The 18,144-nt window shown below is 31.5% G+C and overlaps 1 protein-coding gene across 2 annotated transcripts in view; it reads left to right on the forward strand.

Moving 5' to 3' along the window:
- LOC106467496 (ubiquitin carboxyl-terminal hydrolase 47-like) overlaps positions 1 to 18,144 on the forward strand; it is a 110,169-nt gene that overhangs the window by 68,457 nt on the left and 23,568 nt on the right. For both annotated transcript variants that reach the window (XM_013927856.2, XM_022395695.1), the window contains 4 exons: positions 1,267 to 1,393; positions 4,398 to 4,487; positions 10,211 to 10,801; positions 14,406 to 14,497. In XM_013927856.2, coding sequence (XP_013783310.1) covers positions 1,267 to 1,393; positions 4,398 to 4,487; positions 10,211 to 10,801; positions 14,406 to 14,497 — 900 coding nt within the window. The remainder of the gene's footprint in view (positions 1 to 1,266; positions 1,394 to 4,397; positions 4,488 to 10,210; positions 10,802 to 14,405; positions 14,498 to 18,144) is intronic.

An 18,144-nucleotide genomic window follows, 5' to 3' on the forward strand; every position in this document is an offset into this window, starting at 1 on the left:
GGGCAACAACTATCTTTAACTATATAGGTCACACCAGCTTACAGGGGCAACAACTATCTTTAACTATATAGGTCACACCAGCTTACAGGGGCAACAACTATCTTTAATTATACAAGTTACATCAGCTTACAGGGGCAACAACTATCTTTAACTATACAAGTTACACCAGCTTACAGGGGCAACAACTATTTTAACTGTATAAGTCACAGAAGCAAAAATCATCTTAACTGTGTAAGTCTCATCAGCTCACAGAACCAAAAACTATCTTAACTGTATATGTCACATCAGCTTTATGGATATGAGAAATATTCCATATTCCACAGAGCCACTTAAATAAGACAACTTCATGGAATATATAAATCAGGTATATTTCAACAATTTCTACTGAGTCATTGTGTGTCAATGTTTGGGTGATAAGATTATGAGTCATTTTTAATTTAAGTTGCACCATTTTTATTGATTTTATGAGAGCATACTTAAAAATTGTTTTTATTTTTTCAGTGTGTAATTTTATTTCTTTTATGTTGAAGGAGGAGGTTTGGTGAACAAAGTTCACTGAAAGTGAAGGGGAGGGGGGCTCAGATTTTTTTAACCAACATGTCAATTTTTGACGGGTCAGATAAAGCTAGTATGCACATATTTTAAGACTGATTTGAAATATTAAGCTTTTTATTTTCCATGTAAGGGTTAACTTAATGGCAGCAGCATGGAAAATTAAAAGCTTAATATCCCAAACCATTCCTTAAATATATACATATATATCACTTTGACCAAATCTTGATAATTAATCAGTAATTGTATTTAAAAAATTTTCCATAGCTGGTACTTGCATGAAAATCAAGAGCTTATTGATAGTTCATTATTAGTATTTCATTAAATATTTGTAATCATGTTAAGGAAAAATAGATAATAACAGATTTTATGTGATTTCAAAAATATATGTCTGAGATATTATGCATAACTGTTTGAGACATTAAATACACATGTTAGATTGTAGGTAAATGAAATAAACTTGCATGCTTTTAACCATTAGTATAAGATTTTAATATTAACTTCCAAAATACAAAGTTAAAAATCAACTTGCCATCATAGTTATGAATAATGATGAGTTTTATTGAAGGTTAGAGAAGTTTGCATTCATTTTATGCTATACAATTTAAAGTTAGAGGAAATTAGATATTTTCATAATATTTGATTATCACATCTTCTTCTATTCAGTTTATCAGAACTTGTAATAGTAATGTTTTTTTTTATCTTGTCCTGTAGGTGTTCGTAGAGTACACAGATGCAGATGATGCTTCAAAACCTTTTATGGAGAGTCGTTTCTATAAAGTTTTAGATCGCTATGAGCATACAATATGCATTCATGTTGCTCTACCAAGAGTTGATAAAGGTAACGTAATAGTAACTCTTGTAGTTTCTGCCCTTTTCCTATTGCTAACTATTGTCTTCTGAAAACAGATTTTTTTTTTCTTTGGAAAAAAAGAGATTTTATAAATGTCTCCAAGTCTGTTTTTGTTTGAAATAATCAGTATTAGATGGAGAAAAAAACATATATGTCAAATTAAAACCATTTAGTAGTCCCTGGGCATGGGTTAGTTCTGTGATAGATCTCTGGACTTTATAGCTGACAAACTAGGTTAAAGTTCATGTGACATCACAAGATCTTCTACATGCTTTTAGCTGTGGTGTTATAAAAGTGACAGTCCTTTATTGTGAAAGGTAGGGTGGTGCTGACTAGTTGCTCTCTCTCAAGTCAGTAGTTCAGACTTATGGAGAGTGGGAACAACTTTTAATAGCAGTGTCGCCATAAATATATTGGTACCTGTTGTATTTGATATTTGTCCAATTGCTGTTTAGAGAGATGATAAAGGTTTTTTGGCAAAGGTGATTATATAATATTGTTCAGTATGAATGATCTTAATAGTGCTTTTTTTCTTGTAGTTGTGTAGTAATGAAAAATAAGCCCACTTGTTATACCTAATGCATTGTCCACATATTTAATAACATATCCCAGTGGTTTTATCAAAAATACATTCGAATTATTTAAAGGTAGTTCCATATAAAAATAAACATTCAAAACATTGAAGATAATTACTTTATCTTCTAGAGAAAAATTTAAAGGTTTATGAAGACTTAATTTTTATTCTGTCATCCCTTCATTGTCAAATCTGGAGGCTAAGGGATTTCTTAGGGGTCTCAGTATGGTTCAGGGGGGCTATATCACATTTATGAATATTTTTTCCCAAAAATTGTTTTCATTGTATTCTCTTTGAAATTAAAGTTTGCAAAGAAAGTAAGATACTCCATTTTTATGAACTCATTGAGTCAAATTCTCAGCCAGGATGCCTAATGTCTTGAGCAAAGAAAGTTTAGGAACCCATGTTTTATATAACATATTTTTAACAAAATATCATGAAACTTTCACACGCTATTGACAAAATTCCTAGATTTAATTATCCAGTAAAACAGTCAGTGAGCTTGCTTAATTGAAAAGAAAAATATTTTATGGAACATATTTAAAAATGCTTCCATATCATGCTAGAAATCCTGTAATTCTACATGTGTTGGTTACATTATACCATGATATTGTTTTATCATGAGTCTTGGAGTCTAATTTCTGTATTATTTATTTGAAAATCTACAGATTAATAGATTGATGTGTGTGAAATATGAAGTTCACTAAATATATGGGAATACTGCAGCCACCAAAATTATGCAGTATCAGTTGAAGTCATATTAATAAAGTTTAAGGAAGGGGAGGGGTGTCCAAAAGTTATATGTGTGTGAAACTGTTTTTTGTCTGAAGATAACAGTAGTTCTAATTTACTGTTTTGTGACTCACTTGTGTATAAGAACTTTTTTTTTCTGTAATTTCTTGTTTCTATCCAATTGAGTTGAAGTTATATTATTATTAAAGATTTGTAACAAGTGCAAATGCAGCATTGAAAACTTGTATGTAGTTCAGAATAAGTTGTCAATTTATGTTGCTTATCATGAACACAATTTTAATAGTGTGTTGTCAGTGTAAAGAGAGAGACTTACTGGTGGGTGTAGAATTAGACCAGGGTACTGGTGTGTCTAAGAAAGCAAATCAATAAATATAAATGAACCTACTAAGAAACATTTCTGAATATCTTTATAAATAATATGCTTGTGTTTGTTTGTCCAGAAATTTTCTCACAAATTACTTGATCAAGCACTACAACTCTCATATGGTTAGATAGGTCTTTGTCAAAGGAGTCCAGATTGGCTTTTCAATTCAGAATCACCTTATGTGTTTTTTGCTTAGTCAGACTTTTTGATTTATAGAGCATGGGACATGATGGCACAGTTGCTGTCATCACTTGACGACTGGCTTCTATTTCAACCTTAGTTTTTTTATTTACAAAATATTTTACACAAACAATACTTAACCCACGTATATTTTCTTTAAAAGAAATGAACATTGGACTAAATAAAAAAAATTTGGGGCTTTCTTGACTTATTTAGGTCTAAAATATGCACATGCATTTCAATCAAAATGATATGCTTGTCACTTTTTGGACACACATTCAGACAATTTTGCATATTCAGCTAAGTTTGCCTTTATTGCAACTTTGCATTTACTTTGGAATAATTTAGCTTCTGTTCATTTCATAAAGCACTATAAACACCTTTTAGCTACTTTTTTCTTTACTATGGGTTTTGTTCATGCATGTAGTTTTATTAATTAATGTTCATGCATGTAGTTTTATTAATTAATGTTACATACATGTAGTTTTATTAATTAATGTTACATACATGTAGTTTTATTAATTAATGTTCACGCATGTAGTTTTATTAATTAATGTTCACGCATGTAGTTTTATTAATTAATGTTACATGCATCTAGTTTTATTAAATAAAGTTATTTCTATGTGACTTTGTTTCACCGAGTAAAATTTTTTCAAATAGACCAGGTTTTATCAATCTAACACATAATGCTTACAAGAAAGTGTAGCTTAACTGGCATATGTAAAAATGATAGAATAAGGAAAATTCAAGCGAAGGGCATAAGAACTACCAGAAATGTTTTGTGGGTTGTGGCTAGTTCTAACTAAATTATTGAGAATACATATAAAGAATAAAAAGAAGGCAAAGAACTAAATGAACATGTGAAGAAAAATTATTCTATTTAGGAAAGTTGTATGGCTTTACTACTAATATGCATGATGTATCCTTATCAAAAGCCAAGCTATAGCACTTGGATCACCCTGAAATCTTCATACAGATTATCTTTGTCTACCTGTATGTATTTTTGTGATGGAAAAACAAACCCATATTATGAGTGATACTGCTTTGTTTAAAAAGTTTTTAAAACATACCAACGGATTGAGTGTACCTGAAATATCTTTTTTTTTTAATTATGCTTTCAGATGTTTTAGAGAAATTGGGAATACCTGCAAACAGTGATCAAGGACTGCAGAGTGGTAGAGAAGATCCTCGCTATGATGATAGTGGCACTGGTAAAAGTGTTTAGCACATTTGAGTTTGACTAGGAAAGTTTATGTAGTATTTGAAATATGAATATCTGCAAACCTGTTTTGTATTATTTTTTATGTATAATATATATCAGTGTTTGAAGTATGATTGTTTTATTGTCATATTAGCAAGGAAGGAAAAGAAGAAAAAAAAAGCTTTATCATTATCTTCCAATAACTGTGGAATTTGTTTCTGTTGATTGATCTTCATCATCAGAAAACATTACTGCTAGGTGTTTATACATCATTTTTAAGTTGAATTTGTACAGGTCCTTAAATTCTTGAAAAGTTTGGGAATTTTATTTTATATTTTGAAGAACCTTGAAAAGTCTTTAGATTTTGAAAAATCTTTTAAAGTATAGTTTTTATTTTTAAATTTTTCCAAAAAATTAAGATGAAAAAAATTATTCCATATCTAGATCTGTGTTGGTGGATGAAAAAGTCCAATTTTTGTAGTCACAATATTTCAGGCTACCATAACAAGATTTTATTTTACTTCCTGTAATGCTATGAAAATTTGTCTTCATTTCTTATTCTGCTGATTACCTGGTTTATTAGTATATATTTATCTGGCTTCAGTTCTTAAGAAAGACATAAGTACTATTCTGCTAATATTAAAGTTTAGGGTGGTTTTGTTAGATTTTAGTTAGGATTGTACACTTAGATTTTATTACTGTAGATACAGCCAAGCCTGAAGTTATGACTAGATCATTAGGTTTAACCTGATGGTGTTTTTAGCTATTAGTATTAGGTTATAGAGTACTAAAGTTTTTAAATATTAGCTTAAAGTAAAGAATAATCACATATGTTAGTTAAGTAAAAAGGAGCTTTTAGTTATCTTAGAGTTAAAATTATTGTTCCCAATACTTGGTAACTGCTTAGAACTTAATGTATTCATAAATTTAAATTAGAAATTAATTGTGTTACTAGAGACTTAGTGTACATTGTAGTTGTAGTAGAAGCAATGAATTGTATCAATATTAGTTAAAAGGGGATTTGAGTGTTACATTAACCTACAAAGTATAAAATAGTTTAATTTTAGCTAAATGTACAATTATTGGAACATGAGATTAAAGACTAATAGCTTCAATATGGTTAGAAGTAGTTCAGGAATAAAGTGGGATGACTTTATATGGTGTGATAGGTACAAAGAATGAATTAAGTTTCAGATTTATGGGCTTAATTGTAACATTCACAAGGTTCAGAAAGGTACAGTACACTACACTTTCAGAACTTAAGGATAAGCTACAGATAGTTTCTGGGGAGTAGGGTGGGGAATAGCAGATTTGGGAGCAAAACAGGAAATGATGAATGTTACGGGAAATATTATTTTTGGGGGGATAAGAGTGCTTGGTTTAAAAAGGTGCATAGTAGTAAAAAGTTAAGGTCATAGAGACAGATTCAGTTAATATTCAGGTTTATGTAATAGATTTTAAAATTTTACTGCTTGCAGTGAGAACAGATGAAACAATTTACTGTCAACATCACTGTCACACATTATACTCTTATCCCCAGATTTCTTCGGTATACCTTTCTTGGCCTGCTGGAGTTCAGAAGACAGCCCATGCTTCTCAGTACTGTTCTTCTGAATATTAGGTGATCTCTCATTTGCTCATATACTTCTCCCTTTTCTATCTGTGCAAATGCTGCACTTCAGTCTCTTATCAACTCCTTCACTTACCAGGAAAATGTTTTCTTCCAAGACTGAATTGTCTTTTCAGAAACAGTAGTTCCAGAGTTTTTCTGTGCTGTTTAATCGCAAAGTTCAGGGCAAGAAATGATGAGATCATCTATGATTTTGCTAGCGATCTTTGCACTGTCTTCAGTTTTATCATCTCAAGTGAAATATTTGTACAGTGAGCTCGTATTTGTCACGTAATTCTTCTTAAATTGTCCTGGTCGCACACCGAACTGTTGATTAGATGACATTTTTGTCATCCGTGTATTGTGAGTGCTTGATAAAGTCAATAAAATATGAATAAGCTTTTGCTGACTTGGATTGCAGGAGACTGACTGGTTCCTCTAAAATTAAAGTGTGAGTCATATTTACCTGGATAGCGAGAAACCAGTTGCACGTGCTTGATTAGTTTACTTAAATTTATGCCAGATAAAGACAGTGGATCCATACTGGCTGATTTTCAAATTATTTTTGTATGTCTAGATCTGATTTTTGATACTTTTTTGAGGAAAATTATGCATGAATATACAGTACGTGTCCTTATCTAGAGCTCTGGGTACATAATCTGGCCATCTAAAAGAATCTTTGAAGCTATGTTGAAGTTCATTAAGGGATACCTTTTGTTTTCTAGATTTATATTTAATTTCAACAAAAACTTTCTTATAAGTATGGCTAGATATTAGCTCTTTATTTGCGTGTTTAGTTCTTTAAAAAGAAAATTGGTATATGATTATAAATCTGAAAACTTGTGAGGAAATTAAGCCAAGTGAGTGTTTGTGATATAATAAATTACTTTGCTATATTTGTATTACCAGACTATGTATGCATTGACTTAAAAATAAAGACAACTGTAGGAAATCTAAGTATAATTATGAAAGAAATAACCCATTATAAAATTACCCACACGTGAAGTATTTAATGACTATTAATCTAATTTACTCTGTTAAAAGACCCTCCATGAGTTTGCAGTTAGTTTATAGTCTTACATTGCTAAAATCCAAGCCTCAATTCCCCACAGTGGACAGAGTACAGAAAGCTCATTGTGTAGCTTTGCACTAAAACAATGTTAAAATGCTTTTATTCTCTAAATAAATGATGATATCACATTTGTGGGACATGATTCCACTGTATTGCCAAGGACATTATGCACAGATTCATGTCTACCACAGCTCTAGAACAGCTTAACATAGCAACAAATTTAGCAAAGTTTAACATTAATGAAGAAAGCAGTCACTGACAGTGCTATGTTAGATTTGTAGCAGTAAATATCATAATATTAAAAAACCCTTAAAATTAGAGAAATTACTATTCTCTAATGACCTTGTTTGTATACTGGACTGTATGGCTTCAAGACAAATGCTTAACTCTAATGCCAGTCACAAAAGTGTTTGAAAGTTCTTAGCAAAAACAATCATGTGAAAGATGCTGATTCTGATGAGATTGTGAAGTGGTTCACATTGCTCAAGGAGGAAATTGTAACAAAGCACTACTTGACATACTCATCAGTAGATGAGAGAGAAAAATCACCACAATTGTATACAGAAAATCCACCCACACGAACAGATACACTTCAAGTCCTATCATCCAACCTCGATAAAACGTGGTATAATCCAATGCCTAAAGAAGAGAGCAGAAAACATTTGTGATGAGACATCCATCGAAACAAAATGCCAAAAGATCATAGAGGGTATTAAACAGAATGGTTACACCTCCTCCTTCATCAAAAATTCCCTGAAGAGGACCACAACAGAAAGAAAAGATCAGAAAAACACTATCACTACTACCATTTACCCCCCTACCTGCAAAACTTCAGTAAAAAACTCAAACGTGTAGCCAAGAAATTCAACATAGAAGTCCGGTGGAAATCCTACAAGACATTAAGGTCCATTCTGGTAAAAAAACAAGCAGCAACCTACCATTGCAGAACATACCATGTCAACTGGACCCAAAATAAACTGGGAAAAAACTAGAATCATTGACACAGACAAATTTTGGAAGACAAGAAAAATTAAAGAATCATTTTATATTAACACAATTAAACCTGCACTAAACAGAGATTCCAGATAAGAGGTGAGTAACCTGTGGCTACCATTGGTTGAATGTACAGAAAATCTCTCCTCCAATCAGAAACAGGGATAAACCAACCAATCATAACATGCTCTTCACAATCCGCCAGAATACTATAGACCGACAACACCTTACACACACTGACCTGAAGACGAAAGGTGGAAGACTTTCGATATGTCGTCTTCTACAACGGGCAGTTGCCGTACATTCTAGAAAGTTTCATCAAGGCACACTCACATCTTTACATCATATCATCACCTAAAAGACCATGTGAACACTTCTCCACACTCATCTCTTTGGAAAGTCCCAGTTCATTGTTTTATACAATTTAATAAAATGTACTGGTGCTTTCACACAGACTGATTACAGGATAAGAGATTTTTCAGTGAATATAGAGGGTGTAGTTGAAAACCTTAGAGAAAGGTCTGTTGTTGTACAGAGAATCATTATTGATCAGGTTCGAGAGGTCAGAGTATTTCTAAACGTGAAATGTCCAAGGAATTGCTGTTTTCTGAATCCTTTGCATTCTGTGGTTATATCGTTAATGTTTGTTTCTGTCATGTTTTTCTTTTGGGCCATAAATGAGGTCTTGAAATTATTTTTGGGTTGAGAAAAAGACTAGAAAAATAATTCAGTCACCATCAGGTGGAGGAAAGAGTTAGAAACTTGATAAAACTATTATTAGGTAGAATTGCAAGTAAAAAAACATAATAATAATAAAGTTTGATTGAAAGCTTGTTAAAAAAGTTGGTTATTATTTGAATTTTTTGTTCTGATGCTTTGATGTTTAATATCTTAATAACTTGTAAAAAGCTTTTCTGTTATCATCATGATGACCTGCAGGTTATTTTTTGCTCCATGTATAACTGCTGGATTAGAGACTTAAGAAGAGTGGTGTAAATTGGTTTTCTGACTTGCACTGCAGTCACTTTGCTATGCAGAAAATCTTAATATGTCGGATGTTAATATGAAGTACAACTAAAGGTATATTTAATAGTAATTAGACTTTTTTTTCTGTGACTTTTTGACATAATGCTCATTCTGGCTTTTGTATACAAAAAGAATTTGGATGGCTTCTCCACAACAGTATATATCGATGAAGGTGTCCTGATGATAAAAATTCTAATTTTAAACATTCTGTTAGTCAAAACATGTAAATTTGGTTATTAGATTAGTAGCAAATACAAAAACATAGATATATCAGTCTAAGTATTTAACCTATTCAAGCCTGATGCATGATTTTGGCCACATTTGCATTCAAACAAATTAATAATTCAAAAATGAAACTATCTGATACTGAGATACTTCAAATATACACTATGATAACTGTTGAACATTTTCCAACCTAAGTTAAACATTTCTGGTAAACTTACAACTTCTAAATGAAATAAAAATCACTGCATTGTATAATTGTATACTATGCTGTTATGCAACACTTCTATCCTGATTTAATACATGCCTATTCACAATAATACAGTTACAGGCCTTATGATGCCAGGTGCTGGTCCACATTCTCGAAATACATTTTGCAATGAAATATTTTGTTACCTTATCCCAAAAAAAACTTTTTCTAAAACTTATCTTGGTTATAGTTATATTTTGTAGGTGATTCAGAAATAGATATGAGACAGAATTCTTAAAATCTTAATAATCTCCTTTGCCTTTATAAAAAACATGAGATACTGTGCTGGAAAGGGTTACAAGGCTTGAAAGAGAATTTTATTGTAATATTTAATATCTTAGCTTTATGAAATAGTGCCTGTCCAGTGGCTCAGTGGTAAGCTTGAGGCCTTATAATGCTGAAATTCAAGGTTTAATCCCTGAGCTTGGCATAAACAAATGTGAAACAATAATGATAATGAATGAAAAAGCAAAGTGTGGAAACTATTGAAACTATAAAAAATGTTTTGTAACTGTTATATGATAGTTTCTTTTCTAAGATGTCTTTCCTTCATATTTATAGAAGATGTAGAAGCTGAAGGTTCAACCATACAAAGCCTTCCTAAAAATCGGCAAGTTAATAGAGCAGTTGATGAAAACTTGCAGTATGATGATAGTGAACTATGTGATTCAACATCTAGTGGTTATCATGGTGGTCAGGGAGTCCATAGTGATCATTCTGAGGACAGTAGTCTAACAGACAGTGAACGAACACTTGTAGGTGATGAACTCTCACCAAGAAATAACTCTCCAGACTTGACAGGAGTTGACATGGATAGTGATCCTGATCCTTCACAGAAAGTTGGAGAACTTTTAGCTGGAGCCAGTGGGTCTCTGACAACCACAGGTACCAAACCTGAGTCTGAAAGCTTACAGAATAGTAGTGTAAGTAGTTCACCACGTAGTGAGCCATGTGAAGATGAGAGAAATCTTTCTTCACCAGAAGAAAATACTGCACAATCTCCTAAGCCTTCTAAAAAAGTTCAGGGCGATTGGGGATCTAAGAATGATGAAGAAGATCAGGAGGAGGAGGAAACAGGAATTCAACCAAAGGATGTAGGAAGCTGCTACTTCCGTGCATGGCCTTATACAGATCCTGAAACATGTGAGAAAAGTAAGTCACATTTTCTGTATTTAACTTACTCTGAGAAATATTCAGTAGGAATACAAACTTACAGTTTTTAGAATCTATTTTCCCCCCCTCCCTTAGCATTTTTATGTTTGATTTGATAGTCATCCTAAATTTGTACCACAACATCAGGTCATTGTCATGTTTTCTTACAATAAGGTGAAGTTAATTTTAATTATATCAACTAGTTGAAAATGTATTGAGATCAAATTTCTTTGATAACTGACTTAAAAAAGAACAAAAGGACAAAGTAAAAATTATTTATCTTCATTTCTCTTCTTGTAGCACACAGCCATTTGCTAAAGCTGCTATAGTCTCTGTTTAAATATGTGTATACAATGAACATTCAATCAAATCTAAGAGAATCTGTAACCATATATAGGATGTTGATACAATGTCCTTCATATTATAACAAACTATTAGTTCATGTTGATGTATTTTACTACATTTATTTTAAGTTATTGCAGCTATCAAAGAACAGTGTGTTTTTTTAGAAAATAAATATGTATTTTAAATTTTCATTGTCAAACATGTGAAATAGATTTGGACTAGTAATAATAAGAATTTTTAACATTGCATAATGAACAAAGTAACTTCAGTTAGAACATGATTAAACTTAATTGTCAAATAACGTTCACTTTATATGATCTTAAAAGATGTAAATATTTCTTAAAAATGTGAATTTTAGTGATGTTATAATTTGCATTTCCTAATTTCCTGAATTTTAAATGTTCATACTAAATCTAACGGTGCATAAGAATGATTATTTCAGTTAAGTGGTTACTGTGTAATTTAATTATTTTAACCTATTACAGCTACTAACTTGTATGACATCTTCAAAATGAAATAAATTAATTGATATTATTATTGATTTTAATATATTTATGAAGAATTCTAATAGGCTTTATAAGTACTTGAATTTGGAAATGTATTTGAAATATACTTGATCAACATATGATAATTGTTTCAAACCAAGCAAAATAAATTGAAAGTTAGGTCAATTATGTCTTAGGTTGGTGATACGACAAGTATTACTTGTAACTTAATTTGTAAAAATCTTAGATTTGTACTCTAAACAAAGCTTTATTTTATTTTTGTGTAATAGAAAGTTGTGAAACTTAATGTGAATCCTTAATATACATATATTACAAGTAATAAAAAAACATTTTGTAAGTGTAAAATGATGTAGGAATGGCAGTTTCAAAAAAAATGCATGCAAGAATATAGGGATAATACAATTATACATAGATCATCCCTACATGACTTTCAATATTATGTTTTCATGTTACACTGTAAAATGCATACTTGACTTTCATATTACTGCAGTTGGAAGTTATATGTTCCTGACTGTTGCTATCAGTTTCTTTATCATAATATCATGGTCATGCCAGAATAGTGCCTTGGACTAAGTTGGGTCAAAATATGTCTTTTACAGCCTCTCGCTATTAGGTCAGTCAAATTGACAGACCTTGTAACAATTTTGTACTAATGCATTTTATAGTGTATCATTAAATTTTATTATTGAAATTTGGATAGGGATGATTATTGTGTATAGCTGCACCATCCCTACATCATTTAACATTTACAAAATGTTTTTATTACTTGTTTTGTATTCTATGAATGTGTGTAATAAAATTTGATATTATATGTATTGATTTATTTTTACACCTTCAATGCATACATGATATAGGGTTGGCTCCCTAAAGACACTGATTGTATAGTGTACGAAGCATTGAGTATTCTACATGTTACGGTAATCTAATGCTCATCTATTATTGACTGGTAATTCTTGTTTCACCCTGTACTTAAGTTTTTTAAAGGAATGTCATTTTTCTGTAAGAAAGCTGACTTCAAGGGGTAATGATAGCATTGTTTACACTAGAATTATGATTTTATTAAATTACTGCTAGTTATTACAACTAATGTATGATATTATGTACTGCCCAGAAACACACAGAGTGGATTTAGGTGTAAACTGACATTAGTAATAAAATAGTTAGTTATCACAATTAAAATAAGAAGAAAAGAGATGGTGGGTAGGTCACTTTCTGGTTTGGTATCTTAACAATGGTTTCTTGCCTTGGTTGATAGAGAAACAAATGAAAGTGAGTGACAATCATATTTTACAGTAAAACCTTAGCATGAATATTTGTATTATGCGTATTGAATACCTTGGCCATCCCTACATATAGAGTCTGCTGACTCTATGAAAATATTTGAGATATATTAGGAAAATCTTGGAATTTTTGTCTGCTTTAAGATACAATTGGTTCCAGTGACAAGCAATTTATGAAAATAAGATTTGTTTGTAATAAATTCTTAATTGAACTTCTGAAGAATGTTTACAAATATTCTGTATCTTAGGTTAAACATCTGTTGAAGCATCAGTCCAATAGTTGAACCTACCATATGATTTGACAATATCTTTGTTTTTATCAGTCCAATAGTTGAACCTACCATCTGATTTGACAACATCTTTGTTTTAATCAGTCCAATAGTTGAACCTACCATATGATTTGACAACATCTTTGTTTTTATCAGTCCAATAGTTGAACCTACCATATGATTTGACAACATCTTTGTTTTTATCAGTCCAATAGTTGAACCTACCATATGTTTTGACAACAGTCTTTGTTTTTATCAGTCCAATAGTTGAACCTACCATATGATTTGACAACATCTTTGTTTTTATCAGTCCAATAGTTGAACCTACCATATGTTTTGACAAGTCTTTGTTTTTTTCAGAGGCTACCTTATTGTATTTATTAATTAGAAATGTGTCTGACCTGGCCATTTAGTTTATTGTGTGTGCATAAGAATTTGTTCAGGTAAATGAGTAACAAACTTAAGATATTGTACATTTACTTATTATCAAGATCCAGTGTTAGATGAAGTTTCATAAAAATATCAGTTTACATATTAGTATTGCCTAGACTTTACTATATTCAGATTTGTTTAATATTTTTTAGTAAGGGCTGGTGCTTATTCTGAGATATATAACTAGCCATTTCGATAGTATTGGAACTTCTAAATCTGACATGTTAGAAACTTAGAAATTATGGAATTTTTTCATCTATTTCTCTTGCTTATTTTAAGAAGTGAAACATTTAATTATCAAAATTGTAATTTTCAAGTAATATACTAATTCTGTGATGCTCTCAATTGTGTAAATTATATATTTTTCATTTTAGGAGTTTTTGTTGTAAACAATTGGTACATAATTGTCCTTTGAACATTTATCTAACATTACCCAAAACATTTCAAACAGTGGAGAAAAATTAATAAGAAACTGTTCTTAATATTCACTAATACTTCCATGATATTTGCAAGGAGAGAGAACTAGTGATAAATATTTGATCAAATATTCTTGCATGAAGTTGAAGTGATAAGAATTTATAGGGAAATGATTAGCATAAAAAAAGGTTTTCACCATGGATTACACATTTATTTATGGTATACAGATATAATTCCACAATACTAAAAGTCAATATGTTATTGTTGTAAATATATAAAAAAATTCAGTAATTCTTAAAACAATTAAAGGAAGTATTATAACAAAGTGTAAAACATAATTATTTTGCTTTTACAGTGCTTAGGGTGTATATAGACAAACGTATAAGCTTAGGAATTTTAAAGAAGAAACTTGAATCATGGGTTGGAGTTCATTCTGATTATTTTAAGGTAAGTATTTTAACAATTTCTAGGTATTTGAGGTATGTCAGCTTTGTATAGCAAGATAATATGTAGGAAATCATAAGTATGTTGTTGATATTTCACCGTTACTAGATTACTTACTCTTATCACTGTAGTTCAGACACCTAGCTTTCATTTGTTAGTTTTGGTATTGTTTTCAATTTGTTTATTGCCTTTTATCACAGAATTTATGTTTCATGTATTTTGAAATAAAGTAGTTAAGTATGATATGAAAGTAACATCCCCATAATAAGCTCATAAATCCATATGTTAAAAGTTCCACAAAAACTACTGGTTTATGGTGATTTATTTTACAAAAAACAAATAGTTTTGATCAAAAACTTTTAAATTATCTCACTTTCAGGTTACAATTGATTGAAAATGAGCATGCGACTCAAGATTTGGTCTTTTTTTTTCAAATATTTTGTTTGTAAAATATTATTAAATAGTAATTTAAAACTTATGCCTACAAAATACTAATTTTTATATTTATAGAGGTATTATACTATGTGCTATAAAAAAAAAGGGAATAGCATGTGAATGTGGAAACTTTGCTTCATTTGCAACTAAATGACTCTTAATTAGTGTGGTAGTGATTTATAAAGTAAAAAATGTAGATTATAGAAATGTTTGTTATTATTATTCAAAGTGTTTTCCAAATTATTGTGTGTATGTGTAAAAAATATTGTTTCAGATTTCTGCTATGCCCTTTATCCAATGTTTAGATTAATTGAAAGATGTACAGTTTGATCTTCAGATTTTGTATGTAATTATTAGATTTAAGATGTTAATATGTGTAATACCTTTTAATTGATAATTGTGTTTGAATGCAGTTTGTGTGTCTATGAGTATTTCTCCAAGATATTCCTTCCTTCAACATACACTGTGTGTATGTTGTGTTACAGAAAATTTTTTGTTTTGGTGTAAGGATGTGGTGCCATCTATGAATGTAGTTAATATTAACTTACGTCAAAGATAATAAATGCTCAATAACAGCAATGATAGGGGTTGGAGAGGGTTGTGAACACCCAATTGACCCTTTCACAATGGGATCAGTATAAAATACATGAGTTTGTTTACACATTAAGTATTTATACTATACCTTTTAATGCAGTATGTATATCTTCACAAAATTTGTACACAAACAATCAGAATTTTTAATGAAGTATTTTTGCAAAAGATTTGTTTGTGAAAATATCGAGTCTGTTTCATTACTAGTCCGAGTGCAAAGTGATTTTCATGTCACGATTAAAAAACTATTCTTTGTCCCAAAAATCTCAAATTATTATTTTCGTAATCTCTATAACCTCCTAAATGCATTTCAAATGTTCATTTTCAGTAAAACTATATTTTGTCTGTTATTTTCTCTACCCTAACTATATGGGATCTGTCAATTTGACTGACCTCGTAACCAACATAAAAAATTAGGAAATAAATACAAATTTTGCTTTTCTTCTTCTGCAGTGACTACAGATTATAACACAAAAACACAAATGTTTAGTCTAAATAGCTTAAATATCATAACAGTATACATTTATATATATTTATTATTTTTATTATATTGACCTTCCAGCCATGCCTGGCTAATATTACAGAAGTTGCAGTGACATAGGGAACATGCACTCATGTTACCGTATCCAAGAATATAAAACTGGCTTTTACAAAGTGACCTGTCTTAGCTGTGTTTTAGTGGACTAGTGGTTTGTAAAATACAGTCGCATTTCAATTATTATACATTATATATGTATATATATATATATTATTACTATTTACAAATAAGTTCTTAAACTTATTTTTCTTAAAACATAGAACAGTAAATATACAGTATACAGTAAGTATACCAAACTATTATATCTTCTTGTTACGAACTTTATACTCATTTGCTGCTTGCCTTAGATTGCTAAAGTCTTATCAAATTTTGCACGTGGAGGGTGTGAAAGAAAAATTTTTTAGGTTTTATATATACATTTTAAATAACCAAAAATCATAAATTACTACATCAGTACCATAGAATTCCACTATAATTTATCAAACTTAGTAACTAAGCTGTATTTGGGTCTAATACCAGCTTACCAGCTTGAAGTCTTGTATCGAAAAGAACTAGTTGACATCATAATACTTCAAAATGGCAGAGTAAGCCACTAGGGGACATTTTGAGCTTTCGATTGGTTATTCACTGATTTTCAATACAGTACTTCCCTCCTCTCACAAGATTAGCTATTCTTGTTAATTGCTGCCCTCTTTATGCGAACTTCTTTATTATGCATTCTAAAAGTCTTCTGCACCCTCCACCTATTCCAACGTGTGTCTCATGTAAATCATCTTGTGTCACCTATCTACTAATAGGAGCATAGTACACTCACGTGATGCATGTGACTCCCTCTATGTGCTTCTACTGAACTATCACTTCTCGTTTGGCAGAGCTTGCACTCTGACTTCTTTCTTTTTTTTGTCTGGTTTTGTGTTTGAGATCTTATTTTCTCGAAGTGGTTTAATTTAAAATACTTGTTTTTTGTGTGTGTTTTTTACATTATCTCAATTCACTTACCCTTATTCTAGTCACATTTCTTATTTACTTCAAATGCTTTTGTCAACTACATCACCATGAATTCCGAAGTTAATGTCACCACTTCGGGTGTCACACAGTCAACACGCGCTATACCACAGGCTTCAAGTGCTGGTGACCCAATGGGAGATTTGTCTACATTTAATTGCAGGGAGATTTAACATTGTATGGGTCAACCTTTATCTCCAGACATTGCCACTCTTCCTCCTGAACCTGTGGAACCTGGTTAGGTTCATGAGAACTTTGATCAACTGTTTCCACCTCCTGATTTTGCCATTCCTTTCCATACCCTCCCTGAGGATTTTGTTTGGTTGTCCACAGTGTTTTGGACTTTATTTCTCAGGTATGTAATGTTTTATCCCTTGCTCCTATATCTTATGACCCGCCTCCTTTATTATTGCATGAACATACTTCCTAACCCTATTTGGTGTTTCCCCCGTCACGTGACATTCAGGTTCATCCTGACCAATTTGCCTCTCAGTTGGGTGATGGGGTTAGTATGCCTCATCCCCTACAGGCTTTAGATCAGTCGGCACTCACATTTCATAGGACAGACCGTTCATATCTCGACCAACAGCTGTTGGTTTCGGTTTTACAAGTTTGGGGAACGGGCCACAAATCTCTCATTAGTTTCACTCATGCCCAATTTTCCCACATCCGTCTTACCCTCATGACCCTTTTGCGGTACCTTTCCACGATCCATCTCCTGTCTGAGGCTCTTCGTAGGGATCCTAAGGGGTTTTCTGGGGACACCCTCCTTACCTCCACATCGGCTCATTTATCATCCTTAGCACTGACTTTACACATGTGGTATCTTTGTTGTTGGGACCTTTTAGGTCATGATGCTGTTTTATCTCAAACCCGTATACCTGCTACTTATCTCCGGGATTTGTGCATGGCTCCATTTTTAAGATATTTTGTCTTTGATAAGGGTCCTGGAATCCTTTAAGTCTGGATGGCATCTGCCCTGAAACAATCCACCATTTCTCATCTAGTTTCCCGTTTATTTCAGTCAGAGCCAAGTGTGGTGCCTATTTCAGTTTCCCATCCTTCCCATCCCTTACATGTC

Source organism: Limulus polyphemus, unplaced genomic scaffold (assembly GCF_000517525.1).
Source record: "Limulus polyphemus unplaced genomic scaffold, Limulus_polyphemus-2.1.2 Scaffold2635, whole genome shotgun sequence".
In the NCBI taxonomy this organism is placed as follows: Eukaryota; Metazoa; Arthropoda; class Merostomata; order Xiphosura; family Limulidae; genus Limulus; species Limulus polyphemus.